The 27,909-nt window shown below is 38.8% G+C and overlaps 1 protein-coding gene across 1 annotated transcript; it reads right to left on the reverse strand.

Moving 5' to 3' along the window:
- Positions 1-3,313: 3,313 nt before the first annotated feature.
- On the reverse strand, positions 3,314-27,861 carry myo5c (myosin VC). The gene is made up of 40 exons (XM_088340072.1): positions 27,743-27,861; positions 27,398-27,508; positions 25,966-26,137; positions 25,735-25,879; positions 22,466-22,622; positions 22,261-22,404; positions 22,109-22,190; positions 21,918-22,025; positions 21,746-21,852; positions 19,319-19,584; positions 19,172-19,253; positions 18,947-19,087; positions 18,740-18,862; positions 17,940-18,023; positions 17,735-17,866; positions 17,562-17,659; positions 17,410-17,496; positions 17,216-17,327; positions 16,880-17,091; positions 16,215-16,380; positions 15,984-16,130; positions 15,745-15,909; positions 14,813-14,906; positions 14,665-14,728; positions 14,328-14,602; positions 14,038-14,101; positions 13,876-13,956; positions 13,621-13,801; positions 13,461-13,554; positions 12,858-12,921; positions 12,613-12,781; positions 12,461-12,545; positions 12,298-12,393; positions 12,001-12,155; positions 9,235-9,324; positions 9,004-9,154; positions 8,612-8,897; positions 5,641-5,815; positions 3,664-3,744; positions 3,314-3,593 (listed from the first exon to the last, which is right to left on the reverse strand). The coding sequence occupies exons 1-40, from the start codon at positions 27,767-27,769 to the stop codon at positions 3,441-3,443; spliced, it is 5,226 nt and encodes a 1,741-aa protein (XP_088196198.1). The 5' UTR covers positions 27,770-27,861; the 3' UTR covers positions 3,314-3,440.
- Between the last annotated feature and the right edge of the window lie 48 nt (positions 27,862-27,909).

Consider the following 27,909-nt stretch of genomic DNA (forward strand, 5'->3'; position numbering starts at 1 on the left):
ACCGCGGTTACATATACATATATACATATATATATATATACATATATATATATATATATATATATATATATATATATATATATATATATATATATATACATATATATATACATATATGCAGTGTTCTCGTTTGCCCTGCGTCCTAGATGCATCATTTTTGCTAGGGACGCATAGTGTCAAATCAACGTGTGTCCCCGGGACCCAACCTTTTTGACACAAAATTGTCATTATTACCCGATTACTTTTTTTGAACAAAGATTTACCGCACCCCAAACTTTTCGCCAGGCAGATCCGCCATTGTTGTGTTGGTCACGCGGTTCGAGTCTGCACGCCGATCTCGGCAAAAGAGATCGCGTTGCTTCGAGATTACGTCATTGTTGTGGTGGTTGTTTTTCGAGGGAAGGTGAAGGTTAAGTATGCCTCAGAAAAAACTGTTAGTATTAGGTGAAAATCAACACAAAATTGGTAATTTCTTTCGTGTCAATAATAAGTCGAAACGTAATGCAGAAAGTGATAACAACGGCAATAATTTCAGCACAAAAAAAAAACGGCAAGGAAAACACGTGTATTGAAGCGAACGATTCAACGAAAGAAAATAAACAAAAGAATACTTTTCTGCCAAAATGGACTAAATTATATTCCTGGTTACGCTATGAGGAGGATGATAATGGATTGGAACTTGAGAAGGCATTACAACTGTGGCGGGACAGCAAACCACGAAGAATATATGAACTGAAAAATCAACCAGTGCCAAATGAGAACAGTGTAGAAGCAAGATTCCGGACAAAAAAGCTTTTTTTACTGAATGAAATTTTTGGTACCAATTGGAGGCACTAAATATTATACACAGGGTCTTAAAGTGTAATAAAAATGAACCAGCCAGACACTGGGTGCTCAGCACCCCCAAAAATATATATAAATTAGCTAAAATCGCTAGAGAGGCAGGGGTAATGGAGGAGATGGTTCTCGCTGTTGAAATGGTGGATGCGCCTTGTACGTAACATGTTTTTTTCTACTTGATCATGGTTATAAAAGAACTTGACATTTTTCTCTTAAGTTGTGTTGTCAAACGTCACAGGATTCAGATTCAGATTCAGATCTACTTTATTGTCATTCTAGTACACGTGTATACAGAACGAAATGTCGATGGATCTGACTCCCACAGTTTCCCTCAGTGTCCTTCAGTGTACAGATATAAATAAAGCTGTATTGTGTTATTTACCATAGTGCCGATAGTGCAAGAAGAGACGCTAACCAGATGTGCAAGATGGGCAGTCAGGTTAACAAGTCAGGTACACAGTACCATTATATTGTAAACAATAACACTGTAAGTAATAACACTGTAAGTAACAATAGTGCAGAGATCAAATGTGCAAGGAGTGGCAAGCTATAAAAAAACTGCCACTAGTGCAAAAGTCAAATTAGCAGCCGTTTAGATTTAAGTTAACTATATGTTAGATTGACCATTTAACAGTCTAATGGCCAGGGGGACTAGACTATTGCGGAGCCTGGTGGTCCTGCACCGCACACTGCAGTACCTCTTCCCAGAGGCTAGCAGAGTGAATAGTCCATGATGGGGGTGAGAGGGGTCCCCGGTAATGTTCTTAGCATGGGATAAGCAGCGCTTCTGGCCAATGTCCTGAATGGAGGGAAGTGTAGTCCCGATTATTTTCTCCGCTGTCCTCGTTACCCTCCTCACACTACCCCAGTCTTCACATTTACATTAAAAATAATCGCCTTTTTTGGGGGTTAAAGGTTGCTGAAATATCAGGTGTTACGTTGAATGAATGAAAACTTCATTCCGAACATTATAAAATAAAAACAGGACAAAAACAATGACTCAACAACAGAATAATGTTAACATAACATGTACGAAAAGGGGTAGTAAGAAGCAGACGCTTATTTTCCCTACCCCTTCATCTTCCCTATTAATTACATTCTATAGATAGCTCCTCTTTTGTGTCTGAATATAACAAAATCTCACTGATATACATATTACACAAGTCAGATATCAATAATTATAATAACAATTGTCACATATTTTATACATTAATAATCGTAGTACTCATCTATTAACACTATAATGCCACTAGTCACAAAAAATTATTGTGACACCGATGATAATAACAACAATAGCAAAAATAACAGTTATGATATAATAATGGTAACAATAACAACAAGGTTAACTGTAGTTGTTAACGCAATATTTCAAATCTCTAGTATCACTAATACACGATTTTCTCCATTTCTTTATTCTGCCTATATTGTTTTTTTGTATCTGTATTTAAACAGGTGAATATTTGGACATTGTTTGATCTCGTCTTGTAAATTGTTCTAAAGTTTGACTCCACACACAGACACACACATAATTTTCCTGTTCGTTCTCACCTTTGGGATTTTGAATTTACTGCAGCCCCTAAAGTTATAACTTCCCTCTTTCCGAGTGAATAATTTTTGGATGTTTTCTGGCACTATGTTTTTGTTGACCTTAAATAGCAGTTGTGCAGTGAAAAATTTTACTAAATCATCCAATTTTAATAATTTGGACTGCAGGAGTATGATTGATCTCGATAGCCTACCCTGTGTATGGTTCTAATTGCACGTTTTTGGAGGGTGAAAAGGGGCTGTAGTGAACTTTTGTAATTATTGGCCCAGACTTCTGCACAATATGTTAAGTATGGCAGAACTAGAGAACAATATAATAAATACAATGCATTATAGTTTAAATTGAATTTGGCTTTATAAATTATTGAAATGCTTTTAGATACCTCAATTTGTATGTGTCAGATGTGTGTTAAGCTGGAAAGCTTATTTTATTGTCTATTATGACCCCAAAAAACTTAATTTCTTATACAGTGTCTATTGCCGCACCATCCATTTTTACTTCTAAATCTCGATTTGCCTTGCGATTACCAAAGAATATTACTTTGGTTTTATTTAAATGTAAAGATAATTTATCTATATCCATCCATACCTTTAGGTTACCGTAATTAATTCACGATTAATGCAGGTTACCAAATTAATATACGGTAGTTATCATTAAAGACAAAGCTACTGAATTGAAGTGTTTTGGATTTTATGATAAATGCAGCTAATTTTGGTTTTGCTGATCATTTTGTTTTGTTTCTTAAATCATGAATATATTCCATTACTACTGTATAATTTAAACTGCACAATCCTGTCATTAAATAAATTTGAGAAGTAGAATTTTTTTCTTGATTTGGGTCGGCAGATGGGTCCTGAATTTTACATCAGTCGAGAACCACTGGTTTAATCTGTTTAGACTAGAGAAAATCAAACTAAGCTCGCCAGGAAAACTGATATTTTAGGTTTATTAAAAATTTTACAAGCAAAAGCCGAACACTGAATACCAGAAATGCTATTAGTGTTGTATTTATATCATAAAAACAAATAACATGAGAAAAACTTCAGAACATAGGTCAGATCATGGAGAGGAATTCTAGATGCAGGCTATGAGGAACTTGCAGCAGCTCCAATGCTTGTGAAGACGGGTAAAAAGGGAAAGTCACCGGGAAACGAAAATACTCGTCCATCATCAGCGGTGCGGCGCTGTCGTAATCTTGTCGAAGAGACTGAAGCCAAGAGGATATTTCAACTTTTACGTGACGAACCTCTTTTAAAAGTCATTGCACGCGGCCTCACCTGAACTTTGCGCACAAACGACGATGCCACCCTCTTCTCGAAAGCGTCGATGGGTGTGTAAGAATTCAGAATCTTGACGATCTGCATGAGAGGATTGAGTTGATAGTTTGAATTCGGCAAGATTGTATGGAGAACCAATCCTGCTATATTAAGAAATAAATGTAAAAAATATAGTATGCCATATAATAAATTAACATGTGGATAAATCATATAATACAAATGCAATGTATACATTTATTTTGTCATTAAACCGGAACAGGATCAGGACCCAAATGGGTGAAGTTTCTCACACAAGCCTTTTATTTTAAAGGAAATGGGGAGTCATGCACGTTAGGCAGCAGTCTGGCGTGGAATGACAGGGAGCCAGACTGTCGAGATCGCTACCAATTGCCCGAGCACATATCGGACAGATGGGGTCGATACCGGACAGGACGGGACAGACAGGATTGATATCAAAACAGGATAGCGAAAATAAACAGGACAAACTAGACGGGAACGAAACTGGAAACAGATATTAAACAGGACAAAATAAACGGGAACAATACCGGACAGGAAATACCAACAGGAAACAGGACCGAGTCAAAATCCATGTCTTGCGGGGCAGAGGTTCGTTGACGGACTGACAAAGGAAGAGTCAGAGCACTGAGCTTAAATAGACGGAAAGCCAATCTGTCAACGAGTCGCAGCTGGTGCCACACGGGCGGGGCCAATTGGGCGCCATGGCAACCGTGACATATTTATGCATTTTTTCATTTATTTTGGCATTTTTTCCCCTGTATTTTGTGACAACAATATGTTATTCAAATGAGGAGTCAGGTCAAACTGGCTGAGCTTTTCACTCATTGGTCGATCGACGAGTGCCGAAAGAATCAACTGATAAATACAAAAAATACACAACAAAATACATAAGAAATAAATGAAAAGCGACAAAATATATGACCTAAGAAAGAACAAAATGAATAAATACATACCTGTCAACTAATTCATTTTCCAAGTGTGTTACACGTTAATTGATCATTTCAAATTGTGTACACCGTAGAAAAAGTTTTGTGCGGGGGGAAAAAAAAAATCATAAGCATTTATTTTAAAAGTCAAATTTTCTCAGACCGATTTTGTCTTGCCCATTCTGTCTCTAATCTGGATCGTCCTGGTGACTGATAGCAAATGTCATGATTACCGATGTGATGCACCCGTGGCCGCTCCTTTGGCGCCAACTGCCTCGGACTCTGATTGGCTCCCTGTCACTATTTAAACCCCCGTCTATCTGTCACCTGTTGTCAGGCCGTCTGCGAACCTCAGTGTATTCTAGGCTAGCTTTTTCGACCCTGACTCCCACCTGTTTTTGCTCCCGTCTGTTTTCCTGGCTTTGACCCGTTTTTTTTTATCCTGACCACGCCTACTCTCCTCTCCTGGCTTTCGACCCGTTTCCGATCCCGACCACGTTTTCTGCTCGCCTTTCCTGGCTACGGACCCGTATTTTCCGTTCCCGACACCGCCATTGCTCGCCACGGAAGTCCCACTTCCGCGTTCAGAGCGACCTACTTCCCGCGTCCAGAGATCACCGGATTGTGGGTGCAAACCTTTACTTTCCTCCAATAACTGAGAGAAACGTAACGCAAGTGGGTCCTGTCTCCGTTCTGGTCCTGACAAAAATGACAACATTAACATAAGTTCGTAATATTGTCACAGTATTCTACATAGTCTGTCCTGTTGTGAGTAAATAGGTGTCGCGTTGTGTTTGTACGGTTTATTATGGCTTAATAAGGGAAATTACAATCATTAATAAGAGGAGCAATCGGCTGAGGTTGACAGGTATTTAAATGACAAGATAAATAATGAGATGCATGTCATATATTTGGATATTGCGGGATTTCTTTAAATGGCTTATATTTTTTGGTATTGTTTTTATTCCCACATTCATTTTCACATAAGCCAGGATCGGTCCCCTATAAGATTGCACGGAAAAAGATGGAATACCTGAACAGTGTTGAGCTCAGTGCATTTGTCTGTGATAGCTTTGGCGTCGTCATCTGTGGATTTGTTAACCTGCAGCAGCCAGGCAGCCTCAGTCAACGGCTTGAGAGTGTCGATGATATTACAACTTTGGAGCTCTTTTTCCTTAAGCCACTCGTCCAGGAAGCTGATGTTGCATCTGGAAACATGCATTTATTTTAAAGTTACCTTTTATTATTTCTTGATCATTAGAATCTGCCTTTCATGGAAAAAGGGTGTAGTGCAATTTGAGGTATAATTAGCAAAATATTGTTATCGCTAGTAAGATGTCCTCGTTGTAATGGTAAAATGGCAAAATAATATGTTTGTTTTTTAACAATTATTATTATACAAAAAGTAATTCTGTCAGGGACCAGAACAGGATGAGGACCCAAACACGTGACGTTCTCACACAAGCCTTTTATTTTACAGGAAATGGGGAGTCATGCACGTTAGGCAGCGGTCTGGCGTGGAAAGACAGGAAGCCAGAGACCGACGAGATCGATTCCAATTTCCTGAGTTGATATCAGACAGATGGGGTCAATACCGGACAGGACGGGACAGATAGGATAGATAATGAATCAGGCTATCGAAAATAAACAGGACAAACTAGATGGGAACAAAAACTGGAGAAAATAATAAACAGGACAAAAATATACGGAAACTAGACTGAAAACCGATATTACACAGGACAAAATAAACGGGAACAATACCGTACAGGAAATACCAACAGGGATAGGACCGAGTCGAAACCCACGTCTTGCGGGGCAGAAGTTCATTGACGGACTAACCAAGTAAGAGAGAGCGCACTGAGCTTAAAAAGACGGAAAGCCGATCTGTTAATGAGCCGCAGCTGGCGCCACATGGGCAGGGCCAATTGGGCGCCATGGCTACCGTGACAAATTCCTAAAATAGATTACAAAAAGAAAAAAGAAATAATATTTAGAAACATAAAGAAACACAAAAAATACAAATGAGCTGACATTGTATAAGATCATTTTAAAAAAAATTTTAACTGGTATTTGGAGTTAAACAGTGCTTGCTATATCATTAAAATGTATTAGGTATCATATACAATGCGCTTATTTTACATTTACGAGGTTCTGGGCCGAATCCCACCTCCCATATGCTGTTTACATGTTCCATAGAGTTTTAAGACGCTTCTGAAATCGATTCTAGTGACCTGAATAAACTAGTCCAGTATACCCTTGCTTACACGAGGTTCACTTTGCATGGACTTGCTGCCTCACTGGTTTGTATATTCTGTATTTTGATAGGCTTAAAATTCAGTTTGAAAACTACAATCATTATTTGACCGTAGAGTAGTTATGTTTAAAATAAACAACGTTTATTCAGAACTTTTATCGGGTCAAAAAAAGAGATAAGGAAAAAGTGAGAGAGCAAAAGAGAAGCAAAAATGAGAAAAAAGAAAGAGAAGAGAAAGAGAGAGAGAGAGGAAAAAGAGGGTAAGCAGGAAAAAGAGAAAAACAGACAGAAAATTACGAGAAAGACATAGAAACAGAAAAAAATACGTCAGTGAAGCCCTTTGAGACTCTTTGTGATTAAGGGCTATACAAATAAACATGACTTGACTATTTTTCTTCGATTAGTAAATAGAAGATGATTTGCCTCACTTTGAGTGTTTTCTCACTGAATTTTGTTAATGTATTCATAATTTTTAAATAATTATCACCTTAGTAAACATAATTCTTACAATAATTTTTAAAAATAAGAAAATATTAAAGAAAACATTAAAAATGACACGATCTAACATACGAGATTTTGTTGATTTTCTATTTATATGTTTCTAAAATCTAAAACAAGGTACGGACGAGATCGAAACCGGACAGGACAGACGGGATCGATACAAGACACAGGATACACGAGCAGATACCGGACAGGACGGGACAGACGGGATAGATACCGGATACAACAGCAAGATACCCGAGAGGACGAGACAGACGGTATTGTTGCCGTATACTGAATACAACAGCAAGATACCGGACAGGACGGGACAGAAGGGATCGTTACCGGATACTGGGTACAACAGCAAGATACCAGACAGGACGGGACAGACGGGATCGATACCGGATACTGGATACAACAGCAAGATATCGGAGAAGACGGGACAGACGGGATCGATACCAGATACTGGATTCAACAGCAAGATACCGGACAGGACGGGACAGACGGGATCGATACCGGATACTGGATACAACAGCAAGATACCGGAGAAGACGGGACAGACGGGATCGATACCAGATACTGGATTCAACAGCAAGATACCGGACAGGAAGGGATAGACGGGATCGATACCGGATACAACAGCAAGATACCGGACAGGGCAGGACAGACGGAATCAATACCGGATACTGGATACACGAGCAAGATACCGGACGGGACCGATACTGGATACAACAGCAAAATACCGGACAGGACGGGACAGACGAGATCGATACCGGATACACGAGCATGATACCAGACAAGGCAGGACAGACGGAATCGATACTGGATACTGGATACACGAGCAAGATATCGGACGGGACCGATACTGGATACAACAGCAAGATACCGGACAAGACGAGACAGACGGGATCGATACCGAATACTGGAGACTGGAGCAAGATACTACACAGGACAAGACAGGCGGGATCAATACCGGATACTGGATACACGAGCAGGATACCGGACTAAATCAAAATACAAGTTTTGCAAGTGCAGAGGTTCGTTGACGGCCTGACGAGGTGTGAATGAGAGCACTGAGTTTAAATAGGAGGGAAGCCAATCAGGCATCGAGCAGCAGCTGGCGCCAAACGAGCGGGCCTAAGTGAGGGCAATGGGCAATCGGTACACTGCGTGGGTGATTTTAAATTCATTGTAATCTTGTTCTTGATGAAGAGAGGAAAAAAAATCATTGTCATTATAAAAGGTCATCCAAATATGTGCAGCCACAAACCTGATTTGCATCCCTTTCCTATATGAACACATGTCTTTACGGAGCAGCAGGTTGTTAAGTGTGGTCGCCCCGATGTGGAAGATGAGTTGCTTGACCACTTGTTTGATGAGGTGCGGCTCCGCGCCATGTTGCATCATGTTGGTGTGGAAGTGAGAGAGTCGCTGTATGATAAAGTCGATTGTGTACATCTCCGTGTCATGATTGTTGTTGCTTGAACGTTTAATGAAGCCTCTCGGTTTCATGCTGGAAATACCCTGCAAGCTTTCATGCTCCAGCATACCAGGCACTACAGAGAAAAGTTAGGAGTTTATTCCTTCACTGCCAATTAAAGGTTATAGAGGCTGAAAATATTTCATAGTGCTAAGTATTCGTTTTGTTGCTTTTTCCAATACCAATCGCAGGGGTGAGCGCTCTTTCCATAGCCGCGATGAACTGGTGATAGATGCAGATCGCCAAGTCGCTGACAACCTGCTGGTGGTCTGACAAATCAAAGTTCTGCAAGCAGTTGTTCACCTGACGGGCAGTACTTTGTTTGCTGAACTCCTTTATGAGGAATAGAATATGAGAAAGATTAAGACACGTCTGCTGTAATCGGGAGTAGAGATCGCAAAATTGAGTACTACCTCCTCTCCGCTGTACTGTTTGAGACAGTTTAGCAGCTGATACATGTTGGACAGCCAGAAGCACAATAATGCTAAGTCATTCTGATTGTTCTGAAACAGAATGAGATTCAGTTATTACTTTTTAATTGTTTTCACAACGGGACACAACAGGGGGTACCTTTTGAGAAGTTGTGCTGGTATCAGTGATTACATTTACACGGGGAATTGTTCAATTGACATCTATTGCCGGTTATGTAAAGCCGTGTAAACACACACAAAAAAATGAACAATTAAGGTCATAGTCTGGCCGCGAGTAGTCCGGTTAAAATGGTTGGGGAAGGCCTATTATTTCCTTATTACTTATGCATGTCTACCCAGTTGAATAATATATTTTTTTCCGGGATATTTTCGGTGCCACATAGAGCTGTTGACCCTTTCTCAAGGTTTCTTAATTTTCCGCATGCTGAGGATTTTCGAGATGTTCCTTGCCTTCGTAATCAGGCAATGTAAGGGTTAGCAGCCCTTCAAACTTTTTGTTATTAAAAGCTGTACAAATAAATATAATGTGACTTGGGCTTGTTGTAGAGATGAATAATACATGCAAACTCCAGCTTACTCGCTAAAAAAAATCTTAGGAATATTGGTGATTTCTCCATGAGACATTTCCATTCTATTTTTTGCTCCATTGGCAAAAATACCACAATTGTATCTCTCTAGGTAGAGTGTACGTCACAGTTGTATCCATTTCTAACACAGTGCGAGTCTCATATAAGCACATCCTGTAAACAGACAGGACACATCAATGGAGCACACATTTGGAGCAGGTATTAACAAGCACGTATTTGGTAATATTGGTAAATGACATCAATAAAATCATCCTTGATATAAAGTCAAAATTTAAATGCAGGAATAATGTCTATCTGCAGTGTCTGAAACTCATGACAAAAAGTTACAGGACACCAGGGCAGACAACTCTGAAAAGTTGCCTGCCCAGCCATAAAGTTGCCAGCCCCATTTTTACCAACTTCAAACACAATAACACGACTAATCTAAAAAAAACCATTGTTGCAAAGTATTAATGATTGGTAATCAGAATGTATATAACAGAACAACACTTTAAAATTACGTATATTATAAATCCACTTACAACATTCATTACTTGTATATGACATCCCTGCTTTCCATCTGCCATCAGTATGTATCTGTATTTACTCATCTTAATTCATTCAATGTTTGTGTTGCATCGTCTGCTACAAGCCACGTGAACTCCTCTTTCCACGATGCTCTTAATGTACTATGTTTTGTAGCGTCATAAATTTTATTAGCTTTTTTTGAATATTTCTTCTGGGGCTGAAGTTTTGGCTTGATTCCTAATCACTTCTCCATTTTTCTTGTGTTCTCTGTGCGTCTACTTTGGAAAATGATATGCTAATGCACGACCTTATAACGCTCGGGAGAGTCCGGAAGCACGAAGCTATTCGATGCAGGCGTCTGATTGGCTGCCGGGTATGCAAATTGCCAAACAAACGGAAATTTCCAAACCGAAAAAATATTTCGAAATCGTAATAAAGCAAATGTTTGATTTGAAAAAAAAAAATAACAATAAAAATGAAAGATTTTTTTTTTTACGGGGGGTGAAGTTGTCGGCCACCCGGGCATAGACGTTTTGTAAGTTGTACGCCCGACGCAAAAGATGCACACTTTGTTTTCGTCCGGGCAGATGTTATTTCAGATACTGCTATTTGCGTAATGACGTTACTCCTGCTTTGCCCTTCTTATAAGGGTACTCACTAACCCTATGTATATGGGAATGGTCTATTGTCACTAGTTATGTTAAGGATTCATTCAGATTCCTCCAAAAATCTGACTTGTGATCCCTGTCGGACTATTGCCTGCATGGAAATGTAGTCAGTATAAAAAGGGGGAGCTAACATCCTAAAAAGTTAGACAAGTACTGTATATGTATACACAACAATATATATTCAAATGCTATCAACAAGGAATGCGTATAGACCCATACATTTCTGTAAATAAGTGGTTTATTTTCTTCAAGCAACAGCATTTGTAATCAATTTCAGTTCATTTAACAGTGTGAATATATTGTTTCTTCCAAAAAATAATATTATTGGCCTTTGAGAGCTAATCTTGCAACTACAGAGGCATACACTTAAGTGAAAATCAGGATTAAAGTATGCACCAATGTCAAACTCAATCCCATGTTTTCAAGGTTTAGCTTCTCATACAGCTGATTCAATCGGTATTTCTACGAAAACTTGTTCAACAATCTTAAATGAGGGAAAATTCTACAAAATGCAGTGTTGCAGCCTTCGAACACTACATCACTATATGTATCAAGAGTGTTTGAGTGTTGGTGTTGCAGTACAGAATTTTGCAAACGTACTCTCTGTTCCTATTTGAAAGATTCTAACACTAAAATTCGCTTGACACTGGGAAAGGAGAATTATGACAAAATGAAAATGAGGTTAAATTCTGCCATGAGTAAATAGATAAATGGTCTGCATTTATATGGCGCTTTTCAAGTCAATGAAGACCTCCCAAAGTGCTTTACACTGTGCTTCACACTTTTCCTTTTACACACACCAACTAACCGATATCAGCATCAGCATGGCAACTACCTGCTATCGGGGGCATCAGGGATTAAGTGTCTTGCCCAAGGACACTTTGACATATAACACGGAGGGGCCGGGAATCGAACTTGCTTGATCCCAAGACGAAAGTCAACGTAAGGATGTATTTAAATTAAAAAAAACACCCCCTTGCACTCACCATGGTGACTCTTTTGACAGCATTAATTGTGACATCCATTAGAGACCGCAGTCTTTCTTCATCGTTCAGGTAATCGGCATGACGTATGCACATGAAAAGAATGTAGGCTGGCAGAACAGGGATCATGTTGACTGCCACGCCTTTGGGCTTGAGGTCTGCAAGAAAGTACATGAAACTGTGTTAAACTGGGATTCATGTTTTGAATTTATTCATAAAGGTACTTGTACTTAAATTGCATTTGTTTTTTTATTTGCTGTGTAATCATGTCACTGACATGCATGAATAAAAGAAAAATACCTAAAATAAGGTTTTTAATGAGTTGAGCTTCATCCTCCTTGTTGTACTCTAACATTCCAAGAAAATGTTTGGGGCTTGGAGAAAACATTTTCTGGGCTGTGACACAAAAAAAATTAAAGCCAAACAGGTTTCGTTCTAATTCAAACGTAATGCACAAAGTTACCTTTTTGTGCCGTTTCAAGGTTTATCATTTGAATTTTGAGTTGTTTAATGATTCTTTCTTTCTGATCAAGTTGATCCTCATAGTCCTTTAAAAAAGCAGAGTTTGGTATTTCTACTGCGATCGGCCACGATCAGCATCTGCAGCACACTTACCAAATTTTTAGAGGATAACTCCGCAGCTTCTAGTCTCAGTCGGATCTTGGCATCCCTCTCCATTTGCATTTGCTTGCTCAGGTGTTCATTTTCCTCTTGAAGGTCTCTCATTTGACCTTGGAGGTCATTCTTGAGGTTCTCCAGCATCTCAGCTTGCTCCTCAAAGTGCCTTAAAGAAATCAAAACATGCAATCGGGTTAAATACAGGCAGGTAAAAACATTCAAATTTAATTTGAATATTTTACCTGCACTTTGAGCTTGCTTCTTCAACTTGTTTTTGAAGATTATTTTTCATCTCATCAGCTTTTTCTGGTAATTCAAAAAAGTAATGGAAGCGTATCATACATCAAAAGATGTATTTTTGCGACATTCCGTTTTTTTTATGCAGGGCACAACTGTTTAAGACAGCATAATAAGTCGGAGGACATTATAGTACACATAGTATAGTATTTGCCCATACAGATCAGATTTTCTACTTAACCAAATAGGGTATTTGCATTGAATTGTTTGCAAAAGTGTGTTTGTCATAATATGTAATGGAGAAAAATTGATGTGGAAGACGGCAAAAAAAAATACGAGTCCCTTATCTTCTCCATAAGCTATTTTTTCAGGATTTTGTTATTTTGTAAAACATTTCCATGTTCTAGTCCTGATCTTTTGTAAGAAGCTGCATTTTCCTGGTGAAATAAGAGTGAAAGTAATACGCTTTGTGTATAAGTAGCGAAAAAGCACATTTTGTGGGTCTCGATAAATGAGTAAAAATCAAAACATTGCATTCAAGTACTTGTCATACAAAAAGGATAGCAGAAAGTTTATTTGAAACAATTACAAGCCATGATTCAACTCACCCGCTAGCTCCTTTCGCAGCTCTTCTGTAAGAACTTCGCTCTCGCTTTTTTGTTTCTGGAGTTCTGAAATCTGAACTTTTAGCTCAGGTATAACCTGGAAAAAGTCACATCAACAAATGGCGCCAGAAAAATAATTGTAGCCTCATAACACTCAACTTACTGAATTCTCGCTGCTCAGTCGGCAAACCTCTTGCCGAATGTTCTCATTGACATTATTTTTCTCAGTAAAAAAAGTTTGCAAGCTACTGTTCTCGTTTTGAAGGTAATCGACTTTCAGTCTCAAGCCTTTGATTTGAGTGTCGTAGCTTTCCTTCTGTTCCCTGCGGTGGTTCTCTAATGTTCTGTCGGACAAACGGGCCTTTTTATACACTTATATTGCATGGCAGCGACAGAGCTTTGGCAGTCATGAACAAACCTGGTGGCCTTCTCTAGACCGTTAAAGGCTGCCAGAAGGTCTTCAGCTTCGTATGTCTTCTCAGGATAATCCATTGTTAGGCTTTGGAAAAACAAATTGAGAAACTTTAGTTAAATTATAAAAAACCAAACTAAATAGGGAACACTCAAAATGATCAATTACCCCAAAAGAACCTCTTCTTCAACAACGCCTCCTGCGAGTAGTCTTGCAATATTGTGCAATTTAGCTGCAGAGAAACAGAAGAACCATAACATTCAATCAGTTCATGGTTCAAGGATCCCTTGACCGCCAAGGACATCGGGGCACCACTCCCTTTGGTGTGTCTCTGGTAAGTACAGCCTAGTAGCAGCCACCCCTCTCCAGGCTGTGTTTTTTGGGTGGGGGTTTGCTCAGCTACATGTAAAAGAAAGTACTGGCCTTTAAGATTCCTAATCTTCCTATATCAGCACTACCTCTTGCTTCCTCAGATTGCTGTTTCATCTTCCGCTCTATGATGTGCTTCTCAGTCTGAAGGTTGCTGAGGTCCCTGCGGAGCTCAGGAATGACCTTGACGTGCTTGGTGAGCTGAGCCACCTGATCCTGCAGGTCGGCATTCATCTGGTCACCATCCTCCAGCTTCATCTGCTGGCTTACTCTTTCATCCTTCAGACTCCTCAGCTTCTCTTTAAGCGTTCCAAGCTCCTTCTCGTATTCTTGTCTCTGGATATCGAGGTTGTTCTCGGCGATTCTGTTGAGAGGAAATCTCTTTAGTTTTTGAAAAACTGTAAAAGTTGTGGTTTATTAACTTACTTTCGAAGCTTCGTCTGAGCTTCTTTCTCCTCCAGTAGCTTTATTTTTGTGTGATCAAACTTTTCTGCCAGAGAATGTTATCAGTTTAATATAGTATCTATACATAAAAAGACAATATGCTTATAATAATTTGATGGACTCTTCCTACCTTGTTGTTCTTTGTAGGTAATTTCGAACTTTTTCTCAATGGTCTGTTTCTCAATAATTAAGCCATCCACTTCACTTTGAAGCGCAGCTATTTTCTACAGTGGAAAGAAAATATCCTTTTACGAGTCTAGGATGGAAACGTGGAAAATATTATGGTGTAATCCGCAATGGCGAGCTTGCATGATATAATGTTTGTGCAACATTTACCTCAATTTATTGTGTAAAGAAATATTTGCAGGAAAAACAAGGTCGAACTTCCAATTCAGAGCAAAAATGATTTTCTGAGAGCATTACAGAACAAGGAAATATCTGTGTACTCAGGGCTGGTTGAAATAAGATGATTTTTGTCTTATAATAATTTGCAGAAACGTAAATATTACGCAAATGACAAAACTCTTCCCATCAGTGCCGCTTGATTAAGTTCATACAGTTTATCATTTATCACATTTTGGTTGCCTCGTGCTGTTTTTTCCAGAATGGATCTTATGTAAGAATGTTTAGAGAGCAGGGTTTATGTGAGTCTTCACTTCACCTACAGAGAGCTTTCGGTCATCATTTGTCGTGAATGTCCAGCAGATAGGAAGAAACATCAAAGGGGGGCTTGCGCTGGTGGCTTGGGGTAACATGAAACTTGGTTTTAGGGTGTTTTAGGGTCTCTTTCTCCATAGAGGTACCTAGTCATTCTCCTAGGAAGTTTCTTAGTTTTCAAAGAAAATGAGCCATAATGGACGTATCTTCCACATGTGGAGATTCTATACATTATTATTGTATTATTTTAAAGAACAAATGAGTACTGCAATTTTTTTGGTAGCACAATGAATATTACTTATTTTGTTTGCTACAACTTGCTGAACATTGAGCAAAGATGCTCTCAGGATTAAAGGGGGCTAGGCCTAGTTCCATGTTGTCCGACTTTAATACAATCTAACTGACCAGTGCTGCATCTTCCTTAACTTTCTTCTCTCTTGCTTCCAAAGAGACCTTCTGGTTGGCTGATTTTTCCAATTTGGCCTCCAGAGCCTGCAACCTGTCCATGGCTTGAGAATGGGCGTGAGCCAAACTCGTCAGTCTTTCCACCAATCCGCGGTTCTCTTTACTCTGGGATTAAGGATCAGGGATTAGTTTAGGTCTTCTCCAAGGGCTGGACGACAGGCCGGTGAGACGAAATTTACCTGCTCTTCATTCTTCTTTCGGAGCTGCTCCACCCTAAAGGACAACTGAACCTGCTGTACCAGGCGACGCATGGCGTTAAAACGCCGCCGAGCCAACCATGCTCTGGCATACTTCTGCAGCACAGATGCCTTACGTGCTTCTAGAAGCTGAGCATTGACGATGACGTCATATAAAGCCTATGTTTTGTTTTACATCTTCACCAATACTGCCAATAAACTAGAGCTACAGACCTTGGAATAGCATTTACGGGCGAGCCAACCTCGTGTAAAAGCTTGGATGGTGATGATGGCCAAGCGTACCATTTGGTAGCTCTTCTGAATGCGGAAGCCTCTCCAGTACCTCTGAATGATCACTGCTGACCAGCCCTGTTTCAGGTTGGCTGGATTCACAGCTTTCCTACAGTTTCACAAACAATAAAACAGCAAATTAGGATTGGGTAAATATAACTTTATTTATTCTTTTAGATTCATTACATTTCTTGTATGAAAAACTGTACAATAAATTTAAAAAATGATTTTCCCACCCGAGTGGCCACCAGTTTCCGAGAAGCAACACCTATAATTAGCAGCAAGCTTTGCAGATGCAATCTTAGCTACAGACTTTCCTGTTGAGTGCCCGCCCCGAGACAGGGAGGTCAGGGGTTCGACCCTGGGCCGAGTCATACCTAAGACTTACAACATTGGTGTCTTTACCTCCCTGGCAGGCACTCTGCATCAGGGCCTGATTTTGGGGGTAGGGCTTGGTCACTGGATGACAAGTAACCCCCCCAACCAGTACAAAAAATAAATAATTGGCTTGGTAAACAATCTAGAATTTCAGGTCTAGCTCTAAAACAAATCTGTGATTATTTTCCCTTTTTATCTTAAGATTTTAAACACTGATGGAAAATACTAACCGTATTGTCCTCTTGCCACGGATGTATTGTTGTACTAGGATAGCTGCCTCCCTCAAGCGTTGATACTCCTTTCTTTGGATCCATCCACGGACGTATTTCTGGATGGTAATGCAAGCCCCTCTAAGTCGGTCCAGACGCAGTTTTTCTAAATATGCCACTTGACCAGCTCGGAGGAAGATTTTTGTGCGACCAAACCTGTATTGGTTAGGGTCCTGGAGATAAAATCACCAAAATAAATATGCAGCAAAAGCTGTTAACACCTAAAACTGGAGAGTCACGAAGTTGTAATCGTGTCATCAAAGTATACATCCACAGACATGCAGAAACCTCACACACCTGAATCAACCTCTGAAGTACCAATTTGCACGTCTGTGTCTTATCATTGATGCCTTCCTCCTCATTGGTCATCAGGACGCTGTACCTACTATAGAACTCAAAGTAGGTCCACCTGCAACCATTAAGTACTTTAATTAAATATAAGATCTAAGCAGTTTTTGAAGCACATACAGTATGCGGGTAAAAAACATCACCTTGACGGGTAACTTTGGGCACTAATGCGAATAGTTTCAAGGACTCCACAAGCCCGCAGCTGTTGTACCACTCGACCAGAATCGTATCTAAAACCAACGGTCATGAATTAACAAAATAAGTAAAAAATGTAACAAACTTTATGACCTCTTACTCAAATTGCATCTTTTCATCATTTGGCTTGATGCAACGCACGTAGTGAGGAGTGGTTGCATTCAGTGTCTCCATCAGCAAAGCAAGAGAGCTGCGGAACTAAATACGGAAAAAGTCAGTCGTAGACACAAAAAACAAACTGCTGAACACCCTGGACAGGGTAAACATGTCCACCTTATTCCCAACGGAGGCTCTAAGCTGTTTATTGGCGGATTTCACACCAGGCCTGGCTGGTTTCACCTTGATACCTTTTATGTTCAGAGCATTTGGTCCTTCTTCTTGGAAAAAGTTGGCTAAAAATGCAAACTAAAAAAATGACATCAAGAGAAATGTGTTAGTCTGAAAAGACATAGGCTGGAGTTTATTTTATTTTATATACCTTACTGACTCTCAGAACTTCAACTAGTTCTTCATAAAGAGCATCTCGGTTCTTTTCAAGAAAACCTTTGCACTGATACTCCACCTGATAACCAGCAAGACAAATAATGATTAAAAATACCTAGGAATGAGACATTCAGAAAAAAGTCACAATGAGTATGGAATTATTGTTGAATATTCTTATCAAACACATTTTCCAACTAAGGAGCGCAATTCTGGGGTAAATAACATTTGTTTATAATATTTGTATTTAATTGAATACTGAATAATATTTAATGACCTGCAAGTAGTTGAACATTTTGAAGGAATAATTTTATTCCATCAAGACAAAATAAAGTAGACAAAGGAGAAAAAAAGACGAACCAAGAAAAAAATTGAGTAGGCAGTCAATTATCAAGAACAAAATGGAGTAAAAAGTCCAAATGGGTAAATAGTAAAGTCTTCAGGAATAATTTTTAAATGAAGGAAGCAGAGGAGGGCGAAATTAAATGTGAGAATACAGGGAATAATGGGGATGTCAATTTTGGGGTACTTCAGACTAAAACAGTGGAAATGGGCTCAAACATTGGATGGAAAATATTTAACTGTGAAATAAACTGTGAAATTGTAGAATGAAAAAAATGTAAGCCATGTTGTCATAAATGTTTAAAATAAGTTAAAATTGTAAAGGTGAGACTTGGTCGGAAAATGTGGAAGTAGTAGAGGAACAAAATGAAAGATACTGTTGAATGATATTGGTGAACCCCATCCAATTAATGTAAAGGTAATTGTGTTGTACAATAGATGTGAATTGTCTCGCACCTTATCTGCAAAGTGCTGAATGACAAATGTGTCATTTGACATCTTGGGACTCTCAAACAAAGGATTGCTGTCCAAGTAGTTGTACAATTTTTGGAGCCAACTTTGATCTGTGCCTTGAGGAAACTGGAAAGTATTTACATTTTAAGAGAATGTGATTGAAAAACAAACCTAACCATTCAAGTTGTTGAAAAATGCATTGTTTTGTACCAAACATTCTTCATCCAGTAAGTTTAAGATCCCCATTTTGGCTTCGATCAAGTCAATAACTGGCTGGTTGTCATAGAAATCTATCAAGGTCCATGGAATGTCTTCTTTCATGTACTCTTCTTGTTCCAATTTGAACACATGCTGCATAGAAGAAGGGTAACATTCACCAATAGAGGATAGTGTGCTGCCTTTTGGTGCCAGATGAAGAGAAATACCGACACATACCAAGTTGAACTGCTGTTGAAGCTTTTCATTGGCATAGTTGATGCAAAACTGCTCAAAGCTATTGATGTCAAATGTTTCAAAGCTGTGGAATATTTAACAAAAAAAAACTTACAATACATCAATTTTGCAAACTTTTTTTTTCTTTACCCGTAAATATCCAGAACACCGATGAAAGCGTGTTGCTTGCCCGGGACCTGCAGTGCTTTGTTGATCCTGTTAATGACGCAGTCAAACAAATGAGCGTAGATCCGCTTGGCGAGGGCGTCTCTGGAATTGACAACACGGTCTCTGTGGAGCGGTTTCACCACAGTTTCGGCCGCCAAGACCAGCCTCCGATTGCACAGCCAGCGCACGAGGTCGTTTGCGCGCACGTCCAGCAACTCGCACACCATGCCGAGATGTGAATCGCTGTGCTGAAGGTCAATTCAAATGGAAAACAATTGTAGATCCATTTCTTTTTTTAAAATTATGTCATTGAAAGTTGTAACTGACTGATAAGTTTATTCTGGTTTTAACATTGTACACCTGCAAATGAGATTGCATAGGATGCCAGTTGTTGTTTTCTCTACTCTTATTGTGCACTGTTCTTTGTTGTTTTGACTATTATGCGCTGTTTACATCATTATCAGTATCGACCAATCATGTTGCTGTTTATTGATTTCCACGACCTCTATGGCAGATCTGCCTTTGTAACTTAGGAGATTAATTTAAAAAAGGAAGGGCTCAGGAGAGGGCTTCTAGAACAGGTTAGAATTTGTATCTGGGTTTTGGGCTCTACACCCCTGTTCTCCATGCATGTCCAAACACACATTCTCTCCTTATTTTAAATATTTATTAAAGTTTAGGAATTCATCACTGACACTGTCAGAAAAGGCATCCTTATTTTTCTTATTGTTTTGGTTGCAATAATTATTACTGAAGTAAAAAGGAGTGGACCCATTTAGCTCAGCATGTTCAAAAACATAACTCTCGAGTGGTTAATGATATCAATACAGATTCCCCAAATTTTGATACATATAAAACCAATTACTAAAATCATCCAGATATTTTTAAAAAACTGTATACGACAATTCAGACGCTGCCCTACTTACGAACGAGACGACGATCGTTCGTAAGTTACCTTTGTTCATAAGTTGCTTCAGTTCTATATTTTATATGTTTAAGGTTTATATAAGTTTATATATTAATATATGTTTATGGCTTGTATAAGTAACCTGTATTGTTTTGTACTAAAAAAATAATAATTTCATAAAATAATAAGCTCTGTAAAGATAAATACTGAGAAGTTTAATTTACTTTAGGAAGATAAGCTTCAAAAGGTCCTACTCCGTGTTAGAGAGTGGCCGAAAAAAAGCGTTCCAAACATTTTCTTAACCGCATCAAGCTTTCTTATTCCACTTTTGTTTCAAAAGAAACGACTCGCCTTTTCTTTACAGTTCACACCAACCATATTGAATGGATGCACAAGATATTAAACAATGAAAATTTTGTTAGTGCTGTGGATATAGTATAGACATAGTATAGACAGTATAGAATATTTACACACGAACTAGAGGAAGCAGATTTTTTTTCTTCCGGGTAAATGCGGGGTGACCTCTCACAGCGCCACACGCTGCTAGCGGCGGAAAGAAGCACAACAGTAATGTCCTGTACTCGGAAAAGGCTGCAAAAAATACAAAATCTAACTTACAGAAATGTCCGAATATTTTTCGACATCCCGAAAAAAATGTTTGTATCTACCGTTTTTTGTAAGTCGAAAGGTCATAAGTAGGGGAGCCCCTGTAGACTTTTTTAGAGTATTACTTTGACGGTTTAAAAAAAAAGAGTGTTTGGTTACATTTATTTATTTTTCATTTATCTCATAGTTTTGTTTTAATGTAATGTAACTCATATATTGAATTTCTTTAGATTATAAAAGTGGATTTTAAAGGGGGATTTTTCTAAAATATTAAAATAATACGTTGTATAGCTGGGCCGTTACCAGTGTTAAACATTTCAAATGAAGCATTTTAATCTAGATTCTAGATTAATCAAGATTGGCCGCAGAATTTGGTCAAATTCATCTAGATTGAATTTTTAAATCTATGGCCGGCACCGTTATGTTGTATGGGCATTATAAGGCATTCATTCAAGGCATCGATCAAGAGTGCAATTCTGGAATATCCAACAATGTTGTTGTATGTTGGACCAACATACATTTAATTTATCCACCTAGACAGTTAAGGACACTGTGGGCTGTGATTTGCATCACTCTCTAAGGGTGGCCATTGTGAAGCTGCCTGTCCACTGAAAATAACAACAAAGCCGCTTTGAGCCTAGATTGGTTGTTACCTGAGTCCTAAGCAAGTTTGATGTAACCTCTAGTCTAGTGGAAAGATAGTAGCCTAATTTATGTTCTTGAAATGTATAAAAACAGGTTAATGTTGCTGTTAACTGTCATTTCCACAAATGCTTTATTAATACGAGATAGACTTACAGGCAAATATCGTAAATCTGAAAAGTAAACAAGACATTTGTGATGAATTCCCCTCTTTGTTGACACTGGAGTAAAATATGACAAATAAAAATACTCACAGGAATAGACGACCTATCATCACCAGAGCTCTTGATTTCAACATTTCCCAAATGAAGGATGGCTGCAAGAACTTTAAAGACATCAGACTGAAAGTCCTCTTTTAGTCCTGCACAACCACAAAGGTAAAGAAAAAGTCAAAGAGCTGCGCAAGAATAGTTTTTAACTTCTTACCCAACATTGAGAAGGTCTGCTGAGTCTCCTCCATGCCTTTCCTGTCATCGACACCATCTATGATGATATTGCCGCCCATGCATGTGTAAAGGAACTCATCTGCACTCACTACAAGGAACAAAAAAATAATAATAATGTCCGCATTTTGAATGTTTGGGCATAGAGCAGTGGTAAAGCCTTCACAGACTTACTCAGTTTTAAAGACTTAAATTGTGGCAAATTTGCACAAGCACACAGTTGGTAAAATATATGATAGTTGCGCTCCGACTCGGCCTGAAAGCGACATGGTTACATGTGTGACACATGAAAGAAAAATTAACCAGAATATGCTATCCAGTCATACCTGGAAAACCACTCTGGATTTCTCCAAAAGGTAAGTCCTCATGTTTGCCCCGATTATTCGATACCTGTTGTCGAAACTGATTTCAGTGAATTTCCCGAAACGGCTGCTGTTGTCGTTTCTGATGGTCTTTGCATTCCCGATGGCCTGCGAAGTCAAATATGACACAAAAGCCGACGTAACCGAACATGACCAAAGTGTTTGTCACCTCTGTTATGGGATTAGAAGCCAGGACTTTGTCTTCGACTTGGGTCTTGCTGCCGGATTTGCTGACAACAGCAAAGTATCTCATTGCGTATCGAGCTGAGACCGTTTTGCCAGCTCCAGACTCTCCGCTGATGATGATGGATTGGTTCTTGTGGTCTCTGTTCAAGACAGCAAAAACTATTACTGAAAAGATTCTGACTTGTTTTTTCAATCTGTCATCTTTCTTTTCCTGTATGACTGCTGTTTTTATTGATGAAGAGGACATGCTCGAAAATACCACTATCACATACGCTATCCATGTTGTAAGAGTTATTATTGTTTCTATTTTAAGCCCCCCCACACCTTTTTTAGTTTCCCCTGAATGGTGTAAATGTGTGGCTGAGTGTGTTGTTTAGGTGGGAAATGTCATATTTACAAAATTGTTTTTCAAAAAGACCCCTATAACTACCATCTCCTTAATTTTATGTACAACTATTAAAGAGAAAATGTAAATAAAAAAAATTGAGATGTATTAATATCCATCCATCCATTATCTGCACCACTTATCCTCTGTAGGGTCCAGAGTGCTGGAGCCCATCCCAGCCATCTTCGGGCAGTGGGCAGAGGACACCCTTAACTGGTTACCAATAAGGTCGCAGGGCACACAGAGAGAGAAAACTCACTCGCTCATACACTCCTAGGGACAATTTGATCCGGCCAAATAAAAGGACATGCATGTTTTTAGAATGTGGGAGAAGACCGGAGTGCCCAGAGTAAACCCACGCAAGATCATGCAAACTCCACACAGAAAGGTTCGATCACATGACCCCAGAACTGTGGCGCAGATGCGCTAACCACTTATCCGTCGTGCTGCCCCATATATATATATATATATATATATATATATATATATATATATACATAAAGAGAGAGAAGAAGAGCGAGAGAGAGAGAGAGAGACAGAGAGAGAGAGAGAGAGATCACAATTGGTCATGAGTGTGCAAAACCACTTATTGGGTTTCATAAAGCTCATAAAGTTTCATTTGAAATTTCTGGGTTGGTTGCTACCAATTACCATACAAATTGGTTTGTTCTGTTGAAAAACAACCTAAAGATTGTAGTCATCTTGAAATAAACAAAAGCCAAGTCATGTTTATTTGTATAGCCCTTGTACACAAGTCTCAATGGGCTACACAGACCACCATTACACAATCCCCTGATCTGAAACCTACATGAGTTGTGAAACCAAATTTTCAAATTTGTATCCACCCATCCATTATATGTGCCGCTTATCCTCACTAGGGTCGCGGGGCACAATATTTATCCATCCATCTTCCGCATCGCTTTTCCCTCACTCGGGTTGCGGGGATGGTGGAGCCCATCCCAGCCATCTTCGGGCAGTGGGCAGGGGACACCCTGAACTGGTTGCCAGCCAGTCACATGGCCCTAATATTTATATTCTGTGAAATAGGTAGGTTTTTCATTTCTGGCTTTTTTTCTGATGCAACACTCTCACTTTTACTGTAGGTTTAGTTTAATAGACCTTGGGCCGAAGTAGCTCAGGAGGTAAAGCTTTCGTCATGCAGGAGATAGAGTGGGAGAATTCTTGTTTTCTGTAGTAGCACACGGCTGTAAGCATATGTAAGCATATTACTCACACCGCATGCCACAATCAGCCCGCCGTCCCACAAAGTGCTATTTTTATAAACAGCAATCCCAAAAGGGCCTTATTAAAGTTCTGAAAATATTATATACTTTTTAACTCCAAAGAATTGTCATAGGTTTATGAGCCCGCTCCCCCTAAAATGAGTTAAATTGTCATTTTGTGTAAATAACTTGAAATGTTGGGCTATTGATATGAAAAACCCCAAACCATAATTTTTGTTTTAAAGTGGCTCTTTTTTTATTCAATACTCCAAAATAATTTGATCATTTTTTTACACTTCCTAAATTTGAGTATATACCAACCCAAAAACCAGTAATTCCTCACTATAACGCAGTTGACCTTTCACGTTCTCTCTGTTTAATTTTCATCAATCGTTTTGTTCTGCAGTCTGATTGGCTAAACAGTTCCTGAGAGAGTAGATATTGGTAAAAATACAAATAAAATGTTTACAGGGACAGTATTCAGTATTCTTTTGTTTTTTAACGAATGCTCGAGCCTGTAAAAAAGTGTTTTTCTTCGGTTTCTGTGTCTAATAGTTTTTAATTGTATAATTGTAAAAAAAGGTTTCTACCTCACAAATATTGCTTATCAAAGATTATTGTGGAACATAATCCCCTTGCAATAAACACTCGATGTATTGGGTCCTAATCTTGAATGTTGGATCGAACGGATCCAAGTAGCTGATGGGTTGATAATTTTTTTCGCTTTTGTTATTTTGTATACATCCACAGATAATCCAGATATAATAATTCTTCAGCCTGAAGGTCTATTTCCATGTTTTTGATATTTGACATTATGGACAACTGTCGCAAAAACACCATCATGTGCAAACATTTTGGGACAGAGACAGTTTATTTTTGTTGCTGTATTAATAGATAACCTTAAAGGTGGAGCGCATCGTTTGAAGAGTTCTTTAAACGTTGAAAGTATATGAGTTTCTCTATTAAGTATGTGTTAACAATGCCCAACTGAGCTCAAAGAGCTCTTATAATTTTTCTCCGAATTCACCTATCTGCTTTTACCTTACTTTTCGGGGCGAAACATATGAGATAGGAGGAATGGAGCGAAGTAAAGCAACTTAATGCACATCCTTGAGTTTTGTTTCTACTTGTTGGTGTAGCATGAAAATGGTGAAAGTAAGAAAAGGCCTGTTTCAAGTACAGTCTAAACGCCGACCCAAAGCCCCCAAAAGATAAAAAAATGAAAGTTTATTTGAGTGTGTCTAAAAATGTGCATCATGTATGAGCTAATAAAGGCTGCAATGATGATACAAGTCAGGAGTTAGTAATACATGTTCAAAATTCCATTCCATTCTTTTCATTAAAATCACAACTCTATTACCTGGGGGGAAAACGTATCCTAATGTGGTGGAAAAAAACTTAACCACTTTTTTTTTATATACAACCCAATTTTTATGTCTTAATTATTTTGTGTGAGGGTTCTAATTGTATTGTATTGTATTTTTTGCACAAAACCACCCATTTTAAGGAGGGTGTAAATCAAAAAAGGAAGTTGGTCAAATTAACCCAAGAAGTGGATGTAAATTGGGTTATGTTGACCCAAATATGAGAATACCAAACACACATCAAACTATTATTTAAACTCTTGTTTGTGCCCTTATTCACCTGGCCATCTGTTTGTAAGCCTCTTCCGCCACGGCAAAAATATGAGGGTCCATGTCCCCCATGTTCTGCCCCGAGTATGCACGAATGATTGCATCTCCGTAAATATGGAGTTGCTTGTAGGGATTCAAAGCAACCAGGATAATGCCTGTGGAGAGGAGCCAAGAGAAGTTGAGCAGAGAACAACACCTCTTTGTTTCCATGAGAAGGAGAGAGTGTTCCATCTAAGCCTACCACAATAAGTGTAGATAATTTTGGACTCCAGAAAGCGCACTTTCAGGTTGTGTAGTACTGCAGGTTCATGGAGGTAGCTGAGAGCAGTGAGGTCGTTTTCCCCAACTAAGATATCTGGATTGCGAAGAGGAGGAAGTTCTGGTGGTGATGAGTCGATAGTATATTTGAGCTCCTTTGAGGAAGAGATTGGTGGTTATGTGATGGGTGCTGGTCATTTTTGTCATTATCATACCTGTCAACTTAGGTGTTTTCCCCTTATTTCATAAATTGTTGTGATCTTTTCAAATTGAGTATGGCGTAGAAAAAATGTTGCATTTCAATTTTTCCCCCCATTTTGGCTCCAATACAGATCTTCTCTCACTGATAGCAGACCACAACGTCATCGTAGATTACTGATATTGTCACGGGCAAATTTTATCCTCAATCAAGCATTTATTTTTCACGCGCATTGTTCTTACTCTCTCTAATGAAGACAATGTGAGAGTTTTTAGACATGTGCGGAAAGAACATCCAAATTGTGACAGTTTCTGTTACAGAGTAAAACCATCTGCAGAACAGATGAAGTCTGGAAAAACCCTGCACTGCTACGTAAAATAAGCAACACTAAATTTACTGCAAGTGGGGAATAAACTAAAAAATATACTGAAAACTGGTTTGCATTGGGTTTTGTGTTTTTGAGTAAATAAAATAAACCAGTTTAAAAAAAATATCTTTGTTTTTATTTTACATCAGGGGTCACCAACCTTTTAGAATGTGAGAGCTTGTTTTTGTTATTGATTGGCAAGAAGGGCTACAAGTTTGATATTCATTTCTAAATCAACAATCTATCATGTTATTACTAAGTTCGGTGGCCTTGGGGGTAAGGGCGCCCACCCCGAGACTAGGAGGTTGTGGTTCAAGCCTCGACCGAGTCATATCTAAGACTTACAACATTGATACCCATTGCCTCTCTGCTTGGCGCTCGGCATTAGGGGTTGGAATTGGGGTGTTTGGTCACCTAATGACTCCCAACACATCAGTTGGGTTGAGCGAGGGGGCTGGGAATCACCTCCTCTGTATCAATCTCCCAGAAAGAGTCAGAAATGACTCTAGCCACCTCCCACTATATAAAATATAATGTAATAATTGCTAAGTTGTACTTATTACAAGGTGAGGTAAAATTGGTTCAGTCAACCACTAAAACATCATGCCAGTTTGAAATCACAATGCCCCATCACTACGAGAGCTATTTTCAAAACCTGTCCACAGGCTACTCAGGTGTTCTCAGGGGGCATCACGTTAGAAACCCTGTTCTACAGTCTTTATTAGCTGTGAGTTAATAGGTGCCGAGTTCTCTTTGTTAAGGTTTATTATCGCTTAATAAGGGGAATTGCAATCATTAGAATGGGAGACAATTATCTGAGGTTGACAGGTATGCATTATTCTTACTTACTGTGCCATTTTCCAGGAGCAGTTGTAAATTACCATCCCCATAATGAAAATCTCTCAAAATCTCTGCTGATTTCCACACGTGTTCAGAATCTGGAATCCACACTCTGTTGTACTGTAATGGGGAGTTCCATGTTAGACACTTTTAATACAGTAATAATATAACTTGTATTGTAACAGTAAATGCTGTTGATAACTCACACAGAAAAAACATTTACGATACTCACACGAGATAATTAGTGCTTGTCTGACTCGAGTTACTGTCAATGGCACTTTGCCTCCCAAAATTATTTACTTACCATATGTCTAATTGTTAAAACACTTGAATAAAAGCGTAAGAAATGCTTACCCGCGTGTACAGCTGAATTAACGCCATTCTATGGCGTTGTTGTTGTAAATACCAAAATTGAAATATTTATCATATAACTTACTTCCCAAGTTAGGACATTTTCTCTCACTGAGTTAACTTCTATCAAAAATACTCCAAATAATTATAAAACAACATCCGGTTGGGGT

This window comes from Urocampus carinirostris, chromosome 7, assembly GCF_059441175.1.
Source record: "Urocampus carinirostris isolate Australia breed hairy pipefish chromosome 7, RoL_Ucar_1.0, whole genome shotgun sequence".
NCBI lineage: Eukaryota > Metazoa > Chordata > Actinopteri > Syngnathiformes > Syngnathidae > Urocampus > Urocampus carinirostris.